At 39.4% G+C, this 18,298-nt stretch overlaps 1 protein-coding gene across 6 annotated transcripts in view; it reads left to right on the top strand.

Annotated features, from left to right (window-relative positions):
* Positions 1–16,488, top strand: part of ptk2aa (protein tyrosine kinase 2aa) — a 113,372-nt gene extending 96,884 nt beyond the window's left edge. For all 6 annotated transcript variants that reach the window (XM_053613278.1, XM_053613277.1, XM_053613281.1 and 3 more), the window contains 10 exons: positions 943–1,054; positions 2,200–2,286; positions 3,686–3,823; positions 4,740–4,871; positions 7,365–7,427; positions 7,974–8,013; positions 8,318–8,421; positions 12,438–12,593; positions 12,703–12,783; positions 15,281–16,488. In XM_053613278.1, the coding sequence (XP_053469253.1) occupies positions 943–1,054; positions 2,200–2,286; positions 3,686–3,823; positions 4,740–4,871; positions 7,365–7,427; positions 7,974–8,013; positions 8,318–8,421; positions 12,438–12,593; positions 12,703–12,783; positions 15,281–15,493 (1,126 nt within the window). In that variant the 3' untranslated portion in view covers positions 15,494–16,488. The remainder of the gene's footprint in view (positions 1–942; positions 1,055–2,199; positions 2,287–3,685; positions 3,824–4,739; positions 4,872–7,364; positions 7,428–7,973; positions 8,014–8,317; positions 8,422–12,437; positions 12,594–12,702; positions 12,784–15,280) is intronic.
* The last annotated feature ends 1,810 nt before the right edge of the window (positions 16,489–18,298 follow it).

The raw sequence follows: 18,298 nt of genomic DNA, 5'->3' as shown, positions 1-18,298 counted from the left end.
GTATGCAGTAGATTTACACACACGGTGATTTACAGCGCTGTTAAAAGACCTGAGAAGAGCCAGAAATTTTACACCTGTGATTAGTTTGTTTTATTAAAAGTGGTGTGGTTGTCTGTGTGCACTATGAAACACCAGGGGTCACTGTTTTACTGCAAAATTTAAAGACGATTTTTCACGCCACCACTATGGTGCAAGACTCTATGTTAACAATGCAGTGCTTATTTACTTTTTATTGAGCGAGAGAGAGAAAGAATTTTCAGGAAAACAGATAGAGATTTTGAATAGATGACCATATAATATCACTAGGGAAGCTTGCACAGGTGAGAGCTGATTTATACTGCAGTAATGCATGTCGGTGTATTTGCATAAGATGCACAGGGTAAACACAGCTCACAGAGGAGCTTCACACCTTCATAAACTCAACTACACATTCTGTGATGTAGTGTGTAGAGCAAACGCTGATTGCTCAAGCAGGGTATTGGAGGATATAGGGTTGGAATTGGGATGAGACCCAAACAAGAACTAGCACAAAAGCAAAATGGCGCAGATTTGCGACTGTAGGGGTATAAATCAGACTTAAACCTTAGAGCAATGTACTGATGACAGTTTTTCTAGGCAGGCAGGGACTATCCAACACTAATGTCTTCTCAGTAACCTGTCCCTGGGCCCCAGGAGCTACAGCAGAGTACAGACAGGATCCTGAACGGCCTTTTTTTAACACTAGAGAGAGCAGAAAAGACTAAAGGTCAGAGTTAGAGGTTACTGTGGATTATACTGTGTTGGGATGGAAGTGGAAACGTTCAAATCTCTTACAAAAATGTATGACTTTTTAAAGAAGATGGAACTATATTGAGATTATAATATAGCGCACTTTTATAGAGTGATGTCCGTTTAATTGACTAAAATACCTTTCATCTCTTGTTTATCTCCTTCTCTGTGTAGTACTATTCTGGAGGAGGAGAAAGCTCAGCAGGATGAGCGCATGCGCATGGAGATGAGACGTCAAGTCACAGTGTCGTGGGACTCGGGTGGATCAGATGATGCGCCTCCCAAAGTAAGATACCCTGTGATTATCATGCTAGATGCTTAAAGGAGTCATTTTTAAAGCACCAGTATTGTTTTACTGGCAGTTTATTAGCAGGTCTGTTGTAACTGAAGGCTGAGCTAATTTCGGGACCAGAAAAACGTAAAGATAGCATGCCAATATCGCAAAGTTTTTAGTTATCTTTGAATTATGTGATTATTAAAGGGTCCTCCACCAGATTCTTAATAATTTCGATTATTGTTTGGTACCTCTGCAGACTTATCTGATTTATAGATGTACTTTTATCTATTATAGCACTTATGAGGTGATTACAAATCACTCTGGGATTCATTGCATTGAGTCCCAGAAATCTCTCTTGACATATTATCTCAGTATGTTTTTAATAATATTTAAGTGTTCCTTGTAGTTTCACGTCACATCATTTTAACAAATTGCTTTAGGTGGGAGATTTATGCATTCATGCAGTATAATAACCATTTGTTTTGAGACTTAAGGTGAAAAGGCATTTTCTGACTGTTTCTCTAGGTCGTTTGTGTTCTTTTCATTAGAAGTTTGCCCTTCACCATTCACCTGTTGCTGCAGTTAGTCTTAAGAAGGTGCATTAATAGCCAATGTGGCTGTAAAATTCTTCACAGCCTGGAAAGTATTTGTGATTTATTATGTTGTGTGTTTTGAAATGAACAGTCTGTTATAAACGCAGGCTTCTGATACTAAACACTGGAATTTGAGACTTGAGCCTCCAAAGATCACACTAGCCAGAACACTGTTCCATCTTACTTTAACGTATCGCTCTGATTATCTAATGTACCTTTATCAGTGTCATATAATAGGCACATTCTATCTATTCGGTGAGTAAGAAAAGCCTTAGCTGATCTCTTTTCCACAGAGCAGTAGAAGAGTCTTTATCCAGGAAAGTTCAATGAGATGTCAGCTGTCTCTGGACTGCCAGCTAAAATAAAGCAGCACCTCATGTTTTTTTAAAATTCGCTGTCATAGTTGTCCAGTTTCCATTGTGTATAAAGTGAAGTGAAATGCTAACAGCGTTCAGTGAAGAATGTGTTCAAAGATAAACTGATATATATACTTCAGATTTGGCACTTAGAGCATTTTAGATCGTTCTTTTGACTTCTGTTTTGTTTTAATTTTTGCTGCAGCCAAGCCGACCAGGTTATCCCAGTCCCCGTTCGAGTGAAGGTTTCTTCCCGAGTCCTCAACATGCAGGCCAGCACAATCATTACCAGGTAACTGCACACCACACACGAAAGCAGCAAAATGTGGTATGTTTGGTTTAAATGAAAGCTGAGAAGTCACAGCTTTTCTGTTTACCATGTTGGGTATTCAGAGGAAACCTGGCATGAAGCCAGTCAAGCATTAAGGACTTTGGAATTAGAAATACATTATGAAGCTGCTTATCTGCCTCCGTGTGTGTGTGTGTGTGTGTGTGTGTGTGTGCAATAGTTTGCCCCATATCCTTCTTATTACATCATCGATGAGACCTTGTGATATAATGCATTGCTCAATCCTAATAGTTTCATTAGATTTTAGCTTCACATCTGATCTCAAATCCATCCGGCTCTGGCACAGCTCACTGCTGTTGTTCTGAGTAGCAAATTGTAGTTTGTGTTTTTCTTATGAAACTTGTGTGTGATGTTTAATGAGGACCAAAAGTCCATGATCCCTCATTTTGGTGCACTTTTGCTGTACTTTGAATTTTCGTCAATTAAAGGTACTACAGGTGTAATTAATACAAGTCCTTTGCATTATACCAGTTTGAACATTTGTGTTAGTTTTTGTATACCTTGTACTTATTTTGTTAAAAGAGTGTCAGGAGGTATTATATAAAATCCTCACACCTGCACGAAGTTCGAACTTCCTCCATTTTAGATCTTCAATGCTTCAATAACAGGAATGCTGCATGAGGTCAGGATCCCCATAGTGCATATAAATTCATGTTGAGTTCAGTGAAAAGCTTTCCATGTGAAATTTATTTGTGATTTCAAAACTGTTGATCACAGTGGATTTATGTAAAAAAAAAAAAAAAAAAGAAATAAAAAGGACATAATTACTACCAGGCTCCTGCTGCTCTTGTACAGAAAGTCAGAAATAAAGCTATTCTGCAGCAATTCATCATACCTCAACATGTCAGGAGTCATTTTCTGTTTGATTCGTTTACAACTGATTTATTATTATGGAATTATTATCATGACAAAGTTCCTTTGCATGAAATAAGAACAAAAACCCATTAACAACAAACTTAATTTAGATTCTATTGTTATCCCTCCAAAGTGTGCTCACTTTTAGCCTTACAAAGAGTCTGAGTAAAAACCTTGGCTAATGTGAGGTTATTTTTATATCTTTTCATTTATTACTTCCGTTGGAAGAGAGAAGAATCGAGACCAGACTGTCGAGATCGCATCTAGGTCTCTGGGTCAAAGGTCAAGTAAATACTCCGCAGCAGTCATTGATGGATGTGATGGGGAATTTTTTCTGCAGATCACATTTTATTCATAACAATATATTTAAGACAAATAACCTTTCTCTCTCTGGAGACGATCTTCTTGAGCAGAAAAACAGCTGTTTTGTGCTTTTATTTCCACTGGCGTTTGTGCTTGTTTTGATTTGTACTTTGCTCTGCTGAAGGGATCGGGTTACCCTGGCTCTCATGGCATGCCGTCAATGCCCAGTGGAGGATACCCGGCCCAGGCGTCTGTTCTGGAGCCACACGAGACCTGGAACCACCACAGACAAGACGTACCTGTGTGGTCTCCTAATATGGAGGTGAGCATCACCCATCAGTCCTCAGTCCACCATTAAAAGTGCACATGAATGATGTAGGGGGATCTCTGGTCTCAGTCTTTCAAACTAGCTGTCTGTTATGTTCCACTCTTTTAAGAAAGAAAAAGAAAAAAAAAAGTACTGTTTGGAAGGCATTATTTTTGGGACTTTAATCCATTTCAGGTGCTGCTGTGTGATTTTTTTTTTTTTTTATTTTATTTTATTTTTTTATCTGGATTTGCAATATGTTCATCTCCGTCCACAACTCGGAAAATTCTTGTTTAAACTACGTACTGTTTTTTGACAAACCTCCATGCAGATGTGTGTCAATGCTTTTTGCATTGAGAAGAATTCTTTTTTTTTTTTTTGACTACTCTGACTTGCTCCGCTGTGATTAATCGATTCTGCGCACATTCAGAAAAAAATAATTTATAAGTTGTACGTGTGTTTTTAAATTTAAATGAAAAGCGTTCTGGCGAAGTATTATTTTTTACCATTTTTATGATGTTATCATTATTTGTAGTATTTTGCAAAGATTTATAGTATCTTTTTTTCATTTTTACTCCAAAATCTCTATATAAAATAAGATTATAATTATTTGCTACTTACTTTATAAGTACCTGTATTAAATACATCACTGCTAGAAGTAAAAAAAAAAAAAAAATCCCCTATTTATTATGCATATTTATATGTATTATGGTTGCAGTTGGTGTGTGTTTTAGTGTTATAATTATTTAGTGTGTGTGTGTGTGTGTGTGTATGTATGTGTATATATATATATATATATATATATATATATATATATATATATATATATATATATATATATATATATAATATATATATATATCTTGTGTTCAAATATTCTCTACTGACTGATCTGACTGCTAGAAGTAACCTGTTTGTGTGTGTGTCTCAGGAGGGAGGAGCTCTGGACATGCGGGCACTGGGTCAGGGGATGCCGGCTCACCTGATGGAGGAAAGGTTGATGATGCAGCAACAGCAGATGGAGGAGGATCAACGCTGGCTGGAGCAGGAGGAAAGCTTCCTGGTAATTTCAGCTTATTCTCACCTCACCGTGTGTGCCGGATGTTTAAAGCACTGTATAAACTATATGTTTACTAGTCTAATGTAGCTACTGACGGTTGCAAAATCTTTCCCTAAATGACTGATCCAGAATTTTTTCCATCAATACATGCCAAAACATTAATGCATGCATCCAACTGTAATGTTAAGCTATGTAATGTAACTGGGATAGTCTGTATTTATAGATTTAAGTTTAAATTTGAACTCTGTTGTCATCGACCTTCAAACTTGGAGAGGAATCTCCTAGTGGGTGAAAAGGCCAGAAAAGTGGTTCTGGTTCTCAAAGATGGCTGCCTTCATAACTACCCAGTTAGCATCAGTCAGAAACTGGAAGGGGTGGAAGAACATGTTTATTTTTTTTATGGTTTTGAATAAGAAGGGCTTTAGTTATATTTGCCCATTGAACCAGTACAAAAGTAAAGACGCAAGTTTGCACATTTAAAATATATCCTAGCTACGATCGACTACATTTGGGATAAAAGGGAAATTGCAGAGTTAGATTTTTCACCAAACCTTTCCTTCAACTCGAGCACATACCCATGGTTAATGGCATGCATTTCATCAGCTGTAAATTTTATTACATAGACAAAACAACACATGGACGAAGCGTATGGCGGAATTGAGTTTGGGTCGGTCTTCAGCTCAGTTCAGCTCTTTGCTTCTGTCCCACAGAGAAAACAATCCCTTAGCTCTGTGTGTGTGTGTGTGTGTGTGTGTGTGTGCTTGCTTGCTTGTTATTTGGACTTGATTGAGCAAAATAGCAATATGAAAAACAAAGCCATAAATCCTGAATGTGTTGCGTGTGGGGATCAGACAGGCCTGCAGGATCAGACTCCTCCCCTAGAAACAGCCTGGCTGCTGTTGTGGAAGAAGCGACCGTTGTGTTTCCATTTTAACCCCACAATCTGAAAAGTTTCCTCAGGCAGTATATGGGTTACTCTCTGTATAAACACCATCAATTTTGGTGGAATTTCAGCTCCATATTTATCAAGAAAGGTTTCTTAGAAATGAATATCTTGAGCAGTCTTGGATGCCTTTTCACTGCATCACTGAGTTAGCAGAGAAAATTGCACGGTTTATGTCCAGTGTCACCCTTGCTTCAGTGGATCTGTGCTCATCCTGAACATCCTGTAAACACACTTCAACATACTGTGTACTGTAATTATTTATAATCCCACTATACAGTGCCACTTAGAAGATGGTTCACTTTTGAATCTCATTCCTCGTAAGGTTTCTTCCTCGTGTTGTCTCGGGGGGTTTTTCCTTGCCACTGTTGTCTTGCTCATTAAGGATCTACACCTGGGTTTCTCTAAAGCTAAAGTTTTGTGATAATGTCTATTGTTAAAAGTGTTATGTAAATAAAACTTCATTTAAATTATTTTTGAATTGCCTGAATGCTGGCAGCTTTTTCATGGTCCTGATTCGGATCATGGAAAATCCCTGTGACTAACGTCTTTCTTAGATTGGTAAAGATCTCAAAGATGTTGTACTTCTCTAGTTTTCTCCCGGGATGAGACCATCAGAAGGATTTGTTTTTGATTCTCCAAGAGCCCACAGTTCTAAATCTAGCTGTGAAATCCTACCGGTCATTGTTGGTCATATATAAGCAGTTTATAAAGGTCACTTCATTCGAGAACTGTGAAAACAACAGTGAAAAGAGGCAGGGAGGGAGAAGTGGGACGTGTTCGAGGGAGCCGGAGTGGGATGAGAGGGAAAAGAGCAGGAGCTGGTGGGAGTCATTTGGCTGTGTGTTTCCTCTGCGTGCTACAGTCAGGCACATTTAATCCACACTCCAGAAAGAAGCCAGCTCTCAGTCCTTCTCCGGCACGCGGTCGTGCTGATGGAACGGTGCTCACCTCACTCTCTCCTCGCCGTGCTGAGGACGCGCTCTGCTCCAAGGATGCACCTTTTCAAATCCTGCTTCGGAAAACCGGTACCGAGACGCTCAGAGCTGCTATTACTGTTTATTTTTTGGATCAGCTGTGGTTCCTGTTTTTTCTTTTCTTTTCTGTTTGCTTGTAAGGCTTGGTGAGGATTCGGTATAGGTTTGAAGAGGACATGTGTGGACGGTTTGTTTTGGATGTTCAGTTTATTACCTGAAGTGAGATCACGAGACATGAAAATGACTACATAAGGCATGATGTTGCTTGCACATTTGTAATTAGGATACCAGACCCACATATGTCTGTGTGTAATGTTGCCTTTTTGGTAATTGGGGTGGATATAACATAATATTTATACACAAGATTATACTTAAACTGTTGTGTATGGGGGAGAAGGGAGGTATTTATCATGTTATCCATATAATGACAGAGGAAACTGTTTGTACTTTTGTAATATGAGAGATGCTATTTAAAGGAAACACCAAAAGTGAACTATCATGTTTCAGTGCCGTCTGTGCTTAGAATCGGGGGTGTAATTATGTCTTGTGTTTTCTGTGGTGTGTGTGTGTCTTCAGAAGCCGGAGTCCAGGAATTCCAGGGGCAGTATAGACCGGGAAGACGGTGCTCTCCAGGGGCTGGTGAGTTCCCATAACCCTTTGCTTGTTTGTGTTGTATCCCATAAGGTCATGCTGAGTACAGACACACTGCATTTCATATACATCCTGGCACCTTACGGTATTTTAAGAGGCTTAGACGTGACCCAAGTGCAGAACGTAGCTGTTTGATGATGAAGGGGGGCATTTACTATTGTGTTCTGCTCCAGTCCAGCTCCTGAGAGAATATAGTGAAAGGTTAGAACTAGTGGCTAGAGGAGTGCCGGCAGGAGCAGCAGCCGCAAGTGGCTATTTTACATGCCATCTCCAAAAACACGACCCACAAACCAGGCACATTTTCTCCAAGTAATTACAGAACTTTCTGTATGTTTGATAGAAAGTGTTTTGGAGATGTACAAGTGCGTCAGGAGCTGAGTTATGCATGCTTTCACCGCAAACCACTCAATCCCACCAGTAAAACCAGCTGTAATCTTGCCTGCAGTAAAAATCAGGGCTGGACAGTGAGTCAGGGCGAGTGAGCAAAGCCCTAAATGCTTGTTTTTGTTTCTTTTTTTTCTTTTTTTTCCCCAGACGGGAAACCAGCATGTATACCAACCTGTAGGCAAAGCAGGTAAGTGTGTCTTCAGTGCCTACTAGCATTTTTCTCAAATTGTCTAAACTGTATTTCTAAGATATGAACAGATGTTATTTTGAACAGATACGATTTAGATTTTTACACTTTTAGTTTCTTAACATTTGTCCGTTTTTGTTATTTGTGATAATTTAGGAACTTTGGTTGTGTGAGCATGTGTGAGACTAGATGCGCATTCTTCTGTTCTAACTCAGTTTTTCATGACGTATCTGTTACTTTGACCTCCTAGATTCCTACACATTGGACTCAAATGCTAACCGTGCTCTCCACATTTCCTCTGCAGATCCTGTAGCTCCACCTAAGAAGCCTCCTCGTCCTGGAGCTCAGAGCCACCTGAGCAGCACAGCCAGCATAAGCCCGGTGGACAGCTATAACGAGGGCGTCAAGGTACGCTTGCGTTCAGTTCTCAGTTATGAAGCATGCGCTTTCTATCATGAGTCAGGTCTGCTGCACAGAACTCACTCACTCAAGTCTGGCTGCACATAACAAATCTGTAAGCATGGCATAAAGCACACGCTTTGGTTTTCCTCCTTATTTTTGCATCTTTTTTTTTTAATTTTTTTGCATGGTTATTGTGACATACTACTGACTGACAGATGAGCCAAACAGATGGAAAAGTGAAAAGTGCAACACAGAGAACTGAAAACTTTCAGAATTTCCCCTGCTTCCTTTAGCCAAGTGGCTTGAGTTGCTGCTCGTCAGCAGAACAGGGGAAAGTTTATTTTCCCAACCATGCACAAGGAAAAGAGGGGCCCAAAAGCCTCTGCCCCAACACCCACACTTTTTTTTTCTGTCTTCCATTGACCGTGATTACTGGAGCTAATTAATGCCTTCATCTAAATCTGACCTTATTCGTAAGTCAAGTAACCAAGCAGACTTCTTTCAGTTTTTCAAATAAAAGATGTAAAATCATTATATTATTTAAGTCCTTTTGGTTTCCCACAAAGGACTAACTATGTGGACACACACACACAAAAGATTCAAGTTCATGGAGTGCTGGATGAAGGGAGTAATCGGATGTAGTTTCCACCTCTGGGAAAACCCATTTTAGGCCAACTGGAGGGTTTCTTTCACCACCTCCTTTCCACCGCAGGACTGTGACCTCTGCTCCATGGTCCACATATGCTGCCAGCCAAACCAAAAGTGCAGAGCGCACACTTATTCAGCCTTTTTTCTTTTTCTTTTTTTCCTTTTTTTTTTTTTTTTTTTAATAAAGAGTCGGTGTTGCTTCCTTTCTTTTTGCCCGAGTGTTTAAAACCTTCCAGGCAGTTTTACGTTTGTTTTGAAAATGTCCCGAACAATTCAAGAAAGGCCTTTAAACTAGCAGACTTTTCTAAACCCCCAAAATTGTTTGTGTTTACTTTGAAGCACACATCATTTCATTTTAGATTTGAAACACCAAAAAAAAAAAAAAAAGAAGTAAGACTATGCCTTTAAATCAAACTATAATCGTACTACATTTAAGCCCTAAATCATGCAGCACAGCATTTTTCCTTATTTGTGAGTGTTTGCATGTTATTTTTTTTATTATTATTATTATTTGCATCATTAATTATTTGTTCCTGTTCTGTTTCCCTGCATCCCTCCTTCACCCCCTCACACTCGCCTGCTTTTTGCTGCACGTAGCCCTGGAGGGTAAGGACTTGTGTGTGTCGGTTACGTGTGTATGTCTCAGTTAGTAAACTGCTGCTCTCACACTCATCTGCATGTTAAAGGGAGTCATCTCGCCGTAGTGATCAACATTAAGACATTAATATACTATACATTGATATACACCTGTGTGTCTGCCCTGAACTAAATGAGTGTGAGACTACAGTTACTGTCATCATGTATGTTGTAGTCCGTGCTCTAACAGTAGAAATTAGAAAGGAATTTAAAGGTACAGTAATTAAAGTTTTATTTAAAAACTTGAGCTATATTCCACGATAAATCCTCTGTCAACGTTGTTTACCGAGCAAGCATATATTGTATATAAACATATTCGCCTGATTTGATTCCACTTATATATAGACATCCAGGGTAACTGATGAAGACCATGAAAAACTCCTCATACTCCAGCCAGAGGTAGAACTACAGTGCCATGCATAAGTATTTCTCCAAAAATACTTCATATTTATCTCAAACTGAAATGGACTTGAAATGGAAATGGACTTAAATGGGATTTTTACCCGATATGTCCATCATTTAACTGAGCAATTAAGACACAGGATACATAAACAAAACAGACATTTTCAGCTACAGTTGATCAGTGGTATGTCTCGATCAGCTTTGCACATCTGGATCCTTTTTGTGAAGTGACTGTGCAGATATCAGTGCACTAATTAAAACCTGCACGCTATGGCTGCAGCTTTTTATTCCAGCAGGAGCCACACCTGATTCCACCTGTTTAATTAGTTCATCTTTGCCTTCAGTCATTATCAGGTGTAGCTCCTGCTTGGTTGGAATAAAAACCTGCAGGATTGAAGATTCTGAAGAAAGTATGAGGGGGGTATTGTGGGAAACACGTTCAACTAAAAATACCAATGTAGTCTTTCATTTGCATTCAGTAATACAAAGTCACCACAGCAGGAAGTTAATCATGAAACGTTGACAGAGGGATAGCTAAGGAATGTGACCATTTACATAGTGATGTAAAAAAAATTAAAATATTCATTTTCTGCAGTGTTTGAAATCACCGTACTTTTCTATTTCTCTTCTATAATAAGACATCTGTAGGCTTACTTACTTATTGTACCTTTAACTTAGACGTGTCCTGTGTCACGCACAACACAACTGGTCAAAGTGGGGGAAATAAACGTGTTTATGTCTCTGTACCGTCACGGGTTTTACTGTTGTTATTGTTAAGACACGCGGGTTTGGGGTTTCTCTCTGCGTACCAACTTTATATCGTTTAACCGACAAAAAAAAAGCAATATAAACTAGGGATGTCCACAGATATTCAGATACCCTGTTTGAGGAGCCAGTATTCGAATACAGAAAACACTGTTCAGACATTTATCATTTTTATGTGCACGGGAAGTCCGTGAGAAAATGCGAAGATGCAGAAAGAAACAGCGTCATAGAGAAGGCGTGTTTTACTCTACATTTACATTTATGGCATTTGGCAGAAGCCCTTATCCAGAGCGGCTTACGTTTATCTCATTTATGCAGCTGAGCAATTGAGGGTTAAGGACCTTGCCCAGTGGTAGCTTGAACTCCTTGACCTTCTGATCAGTAACCAAGAGCCTTTAACCACTGAGCCACCACGTCCCAAACTCTAATGTGGGAGTGAGCAGATATGAAGCTCGTAGGACAAAGGAGAGATAATACATTACTAGTAACTTCCAGTCCAACTCTTATAAGTAATATAATGTCAAGTGCTTTTCAAAGCCTGTTTTATAACAGAAGCGACACGTCTTAACTGCCCCACGTTATTACCTGCTGTCTGCCGCTCTTGCATAAAGCACACGTTACAGTTTTCATCAGTTTAGCGAATATATCAGATTATTATAAACATGTTTTGCCACTGAGAGTTTGTTCAAATTAGATTTTTACATCTAGACTCTGTGGCACTTACAACTTTCCCAAAGTTTGAATTTTAAATGTCGTCAGCGCACGCGCTCTTATAGTAGGAGTATACACTAAATACTGAGCTAAGATACATCCATTCACTAACTCTTACAGGTATTTGAATCTTAAATTTAGGCAGAAAGAAGGCATATCCCTACTATAAATAACACGTAATTTCTTCAACTTTCGGATACATAATTGCCCAGATTGTATCTCTTACCCGTCATCTTTATCTTAACTTCGTCAAACGTGGTCTAGAGATGAAGTGACAGATTCTGGTAATGCTCTCTAAAGTTACCTACACTGGGCCTTTATAACACACTTGTCACATTTAGCACTGCATAAATATTTTATAAAGAGACAACAGGCCTCGATTATTATGATAATAGACTGAGCACAACTGTGTGCACATTTATTATTCTTTATTTTTGCATTGTTCAAAAGCACTAATGTATAGCCTCTAAAGCTTCACTTTAGAGTTACGAATAGGAATGAATTGAATACGTCATAAAAAGTTGTCACAAAGTTCATGAATGTGCTGTGACCGACTTATAACTAGTAAGATAATGATTGAAAATAAAAGAACGATTTTGCTTTATAAGAGATTTATGCGGTGCTTATTAACGTAGGTACTGTTTGGCACCATATTACACGTGATTCGTTAGAGTTGGTCTCATTTTTAAATGCTACTGCCATCTAGTGTTCAGATCTCAGCACTGCACTCCTTGATCAGAAACCCGCTGTGGTTTCTATCCACTGAAATGTTTTCTGCTCTTGAACCACAGCAGCAAAAACGACCCCCTCCATCCATATGCTTGGTTCGTACTCTCAATTCTGCACTATTTGTTCACCAGCTCCAGCCTCAGGAGATTAGTCCACCACCCACAGCTAATCTCGACCGCTCCAACGATAAGGTCTATGAGAATGTGACTGGACTGGTGAAGGCAGTGATTGAGATGTCCAGTAAGATCCAACCTGCATCCCCTGAAGAATACGTGCCCATGGTGAAGGTAAGAGATCTCGCGCGCACACACACACACACACACACACACACACACACACACACACACACGTTTAGTGATTGGATGTAGTGTTAACTTGTGCTGGTTGTGCTTGTAGGAGGTGGGACTGGCTCTGAGAACGCTGCTTGCGACTGTAGACGAGACCATCCCTATTTTACCAGCTATCACACACAGAGAGGTCAGTAATACTCCTCCTACTAAGTCTGCATTGAACCCATCCATCAGGAGTTTTATTCAGCTCCGATTCATACAGGGTGTCACCAGTCTTAAGCTGTGTCTCAAACTGCATACTTATCAATTATGTCTTATTATCGTCTTCTTGTACTGCAAACACGGGTGTAGCAGAAAGATTCAGTTAGTGGGCTGTATTTGTACGAACCTGTCCAATCGTGCATTTTACAGGACAGAAGAGGACGGACACATAACACACAGAATCAATATGGGAAGCAGTGACAGCAGTTCATTATTGTTGTGAATTCTGTCTCTATTTCAAAACTGTAATAGTTCCTAAGCCAAAATTATTGGTCTTCCTGCCATTGGCTCTGGATCCACCGGGACCCTGACCAGGATAAAGTGCTTACTCAAGAAGGAACCTCTAATGTACAGTGAGGGAAAAAAGTATTTGATCCCCTGCTGATTTTGTACGTTTGCCCACTGACAAAGAAATGATCAGTCTATAACTTTAATGGTAGATTTATTTGAACAGTGAGAGACAGAATAACAAAAAAAAGATCCAGAAAAACGCATGTCAAAAATGTTATAAATTGATTTGCATTTTAATGAGGGAAATAAGTATTTGACCCCTCTGCAAAACATGACTTAGTACTTGGTTTAAAAACCCTTGTTGGCAATCACAGAGGTCAGACGTTTCTTGTAGTTGGCCACCAGGTTTGCACACATCTCAGGAGGGATTTTGTCCCACTCCTCTTTGCAGATCTTCTCCAAATCATTAAGGTTTCGAGGCTGACATTTGGCAACTCGAATCTTCAGCTCCCTCCACAGATTTTCTATGGGATTAAGGTCTGGAGACTGGCTAGGCCACTCCAGGACCTTAATGTGCTTCTTCTTGAGCCACTCCTTTGTTGCCTTGGCCGTGTGTTTTGGGTCATTGTCATGCTGGAATACCCATCCACGACCCATTTTCAATGCCCTGGCTTTGAGGAGGAGGTTTTCACCCAAGATTTGACGGTACATGGCCCCGTCCATCGTCCCTTTGATGCGGTGAAGTTGTTCTGTTCCCTTAGCAGAAAAACACCCCCAAAGCATAATGTTTCCACCTCCATGTTTGACGGTGGGGATGGTGTTCTTGGCAGCATTCCTCCTCCTCCAAACACGGCGAGTTGAGTTGATGCCAAAGAGCTTCATTTTGGTCTCATCTGACCACAACACTTTCCTCTTGTCCTCTGAATCATTCAGATGTTCATTGGCAAACTTCAGACGGGCATGTATATGTGCTTTCTTGAGCAGCGGACCTTGTGGGCGCTGCAGGATTTCAGTCCTTCACGGCGTAGTGTGTTACCAATTGTTTTCTTGGTGACTATGGTCCCAGCTGCCTTGAGATCATTGACAAGATCCTCCCGTGTAGTTCTGGGCTGATTCCTCACTGTTCTCATGATCACTGCAACTCCACGAGGTGAGATCTTGCATGGAGCCCCAGGCCGAGGGAGATTGACAGTTCTTTTGTGTTTCTTCCATTTGCGAATAATCGCACCAACTGTTGTCACCTTCTCACCAAGCTGCTTGGCAATGGTCTTGTAGCCCATTCCAGACTTGTGTAGGTCTACAATCTTGTCCCTGACATCCTTGGAGAGCTCTTTGGTCTTGGCCATGGTGGAGAGTTTGGAATCTGACTGATTGATTGCTTCTGTGGACAGGTGTCTTTTATACAGGTAACAAACTGATATTAGGAGCACTCCCTTTAAGAGTGTGCTCCTAATCTCAGCTCGTTACCTGTATAAAAGACACCTGGGAGCCAGAAATCTTTCTGATTGGGAGGGGGTCAAATACTTATTTCCCTCATTAAAATGCAAAACAATTTATAAAATTTTTGACATGCGTTTTTCTGGATATTTTTGTTGTTATTCTGTCTCTCATTGTTCAAATAAATCTACCATTAAAGTTATAGACGGATCATTTCTTTGTCAGTGGGCAAACGTACAAAATCAGCAGGGGATCAAATACTTTTTTCCCTCACTGTATAAAAGCGGGTTCCATAGATTACTATATTGAAAACATTTTTAAGTATTGGCCATAATATGAGGTTTGAGACGAGGCTCTCAAAGATCTTCTCTCATAGCTCTGAAAGATTTACAGTATTCACCGTGAATGGATGAGGTATTGTGCTGTGTTTGGCAATTTGAATTTAGTCCAGAAATGTTTAGTTTGACACATTGTTAGTCTACAAACATCCAGGTAATGCATACTAAAGTGTGTAATGTATAGTTTAAGAATATAGTAGTATGTCATTTGAGATACCGCTGTTATTATATTCTCTGCTTTAATACACACGTTTTAACATCATGAAGGATGTACTAATAGTTTTATGAGTGTTTGAGTAGAGAAAATGTAAAAATGCAGGAAGAGGACGCCTCAGTAAACGGGGACTAAGCATTAGATTATATATTATACACAAAGAGTTTAATGTAAGCTGATATGTGTTTTGTCTGCGAGTTCAGATCGAGATGGCTCAGAAGCTGTTGAACTCGGACCTGGCTGAGCTGATCAATAAAATGAAGCTGGCGCAGCAGTACATGCTTACCAGCCTGCAGCAGGACTACAAGAAACAGATGCTCACAGCTGCACACGCCCTCGCCGTCGATGCCAAGAACCTGCTGGACGTAATCGACCAGGCCAGGCTGAAGATGATCGCTCAGTCACGGCCCCACTAGTCTTTTCCTCTGGAGCGGAGAGTTCAGGACAGAGAGACACTATAATAGCACAGGAGCGAGACGAGAGGACACGATGTCGACTGCTTGGACAGTATGGTGATGTCATATACTGAATCACAGCACAGCACCAGTGGCTCTTCACCAGTGATGTCTCACTACAAGAATATGAAATAAGCCTTTTCTATAGAGACATACACACTCTATGTTCAGTGGACTTGGAGATACAATGCTAATCTAGTTTTTATTGTACTGTTTGTGCTGGCTTTTTTTTTTTTTTCTTTTTAATTAAGTCCAGAGATGAACTCGAGCAACTGACACTTTTATCAGAGAAAACACCACAACTGGAATCCACATGGACATCAGAGTTAATGCAGAGTCTGGAACAACCTGAGCTGACCCAGAGGTGTACTGCAGACACTCATACACTTCCTCTTGTGAACTGTTCTACAGCAGACCCTATCATTATTCTGATTTACATACACGCACACACACACATGCACACACCCCCGAGGGCTCACGTTGTACTTTTTATCCTCTGACTTCCACTCAGGGGACACCTTGAGACACGACATAACACATCATGCTGTTTAACGTCATCATATTCTGCACAAGAATGCATATATTTTTTAAAGAATGGTCTATAGAATTAAGATTTAAAAAATAAAATCTCTAATACTGGGGTATTAATGGGTAGAAAAATGTCATCAGGGACTGTTAGAAACCAGTTCAGTTCAGTAAACACCTCTTACTCATAACAGACAGTAAAGCACAGTTTTAATAGCTCAAAGGCCTTTTCTTACTCATTGCTTCCTCAAAGCTGGTAAATGTAGACATTTACAACAAATCTTTGTCTTTCCCCAGGCTGATAAACTTGGTCATGTCGCCCCTGTGTATAGTACAATCTATAAATGAATCCACATTGTCACATAAATTATTCTCAGGAAAAAAAACTGACTGTACAGAACCTTTAACTAATAAAATGTGTTACTCTTGTATTCATGATCCTCCTGATTTTTTTTTTTTTTTTTTAAACTGACCTTGGTTTGAGCTTCAAACTAAAAAGCATTAAAGCAGCTGATAAAATAATGCTAATGTCACCTTTCTGTTTGTAGGATCCTAAACCTTATTTTCTGCCATTTTTGCATTGTTAATCAAGTGATTTATAGTGAATTGAATAAAACACTTAAGCTATATGTTGATTACAATCGTGATCCAACCACAATCACTATGTTTATATGCACATCAAATTCTATTTAAGGTCTATATTCGGGTTGCAGCCATTTTCTGAATACGATGTTTATATGTGTACAGGCATGGGAATATTCCTGTATACATTTGTTGTTGTAAGTATGCCTGAGTTGCCATTCCTAAGTACCTAGCTTACAGCTACACATCTGTTAGCACCCACAATTCCTTGCGGACTGAGCATGCACATATTTCCTTTCAGTGGATTTTCTGAATAAGGTGTTTACATGCAACACATTTCTGATTAAAACAGGCATATTCCAGGGCTGGGAATCAGAATATTGTCTTAATCGGGCAATCAGATTGAGGTGTTTATGACTTGGTACTAATTCATATACTGCCAAATTATGATTAATATCAGAATATTGATGTGCATGTAAACATAGTCCATGAGTTATACCACAACGCTGTTGAATTCTTGATTCTGTAGAATATCTATATTTATTTATTTGTTCTGCGAAAAACTGTGATCTCTCTCTCTCTTTCCAATAACTGCATATGAATGGCTCAAGCCTCTGTTACTAGGTCTAAAATAATGTTTTGGAATTAGCAACAGAGGCTTAAGATGGGATGCGTAATAAATTAGTTCCACACACACAAGCGTTTTAAGGACAAAAACCTGACAAAGATCTTGAACATAAAACATCTGAACAGTGTCTTGAGGTGTGGTAACTGTGGTATAAGTGGAAAAAAATCGACTCTGGTCTGTTGAATTCTTAGAAAATAATACACACCCAAGGTCAGGGTGTGCATTATTTTCTAATAATTCAACAGACCAGAGTCGATTATTCCTTACATATATTCATTTATTGATAAAATCTGTGATTTTATACACTGCTTTTTCTTAATCATATTAAGACCAAAAACATGTTTTAGTTAAAAGTTGAGGGTAAGTGCTTTAAAATGTCTTTTGAATTTGAAAAAGATCTCCTATAATTCGGTTCAATTTGATTTGTATAGAGCTTTTAACATTGTCACAAAGCAGCTTTACAGAAATTTGGATGTAGCTTTAGATCCTTAATAAACAAGTCAGAGGTGATGGTGGCATGGAAAATCTCCTGGAGACAACGTGGGGAAGAAACCTTGAGAAACCAGACTCAAAATGGACCCCATCCTATACAGGTGTATGAGCAGATCATCAAGAGGAGTCTTGGGATGAGCTTTCTTATTAGAGCAGCAGCTCTTAGATATATCTGTAGTATACATGTGAGATTACCCACAGAAACAAGGGTAAGACATGAGCATAAACTGTTATTGGGATGTTCAGATCTCTAGGGTATTTATCTCTAGGGACCAGCCATATCAGCAGGTATACAATGAAATAAGCTTTAAGTAGCAGGAGACAATATAAGGCATATTTATGCCAGTGATTGGCCTGTTTAATTTTCAGAAAAGCTATAATAGGTGGGTAATACTAACTCATGTTGCATAAGAATGGGTGTGTCCTAAAAATGAAGGGACCTGCAGTTTTAGTGCTAATAGGGTCATCCCATCAACCCATCACTCTAACAGCACCCATAGAAACATTCAATGTCTTTGCTATGTTTTTATATCCTGTTC

This window comes from Ictalurus furcatus, chromosome 24 (genome assembly GCF_023375685.1).
Source record: "Ictalurus furcatus strain D&B chromosome 24, Billie_1.0, whole genome shotgun sequence".
Classification (NCBI taxonomy): domain Eukaryota; kingdom Metazoa; phylum Chordata; class Actinopteri; order Siluriformes; family Ictaluridae; genus Ictalurus; species Ictalurus furcatus.
The sequence above is the reverse complement of the archived record's forward strand: the minus strand, read 5'-3'. Positions and strand labels throughout refer to the sequence as shown.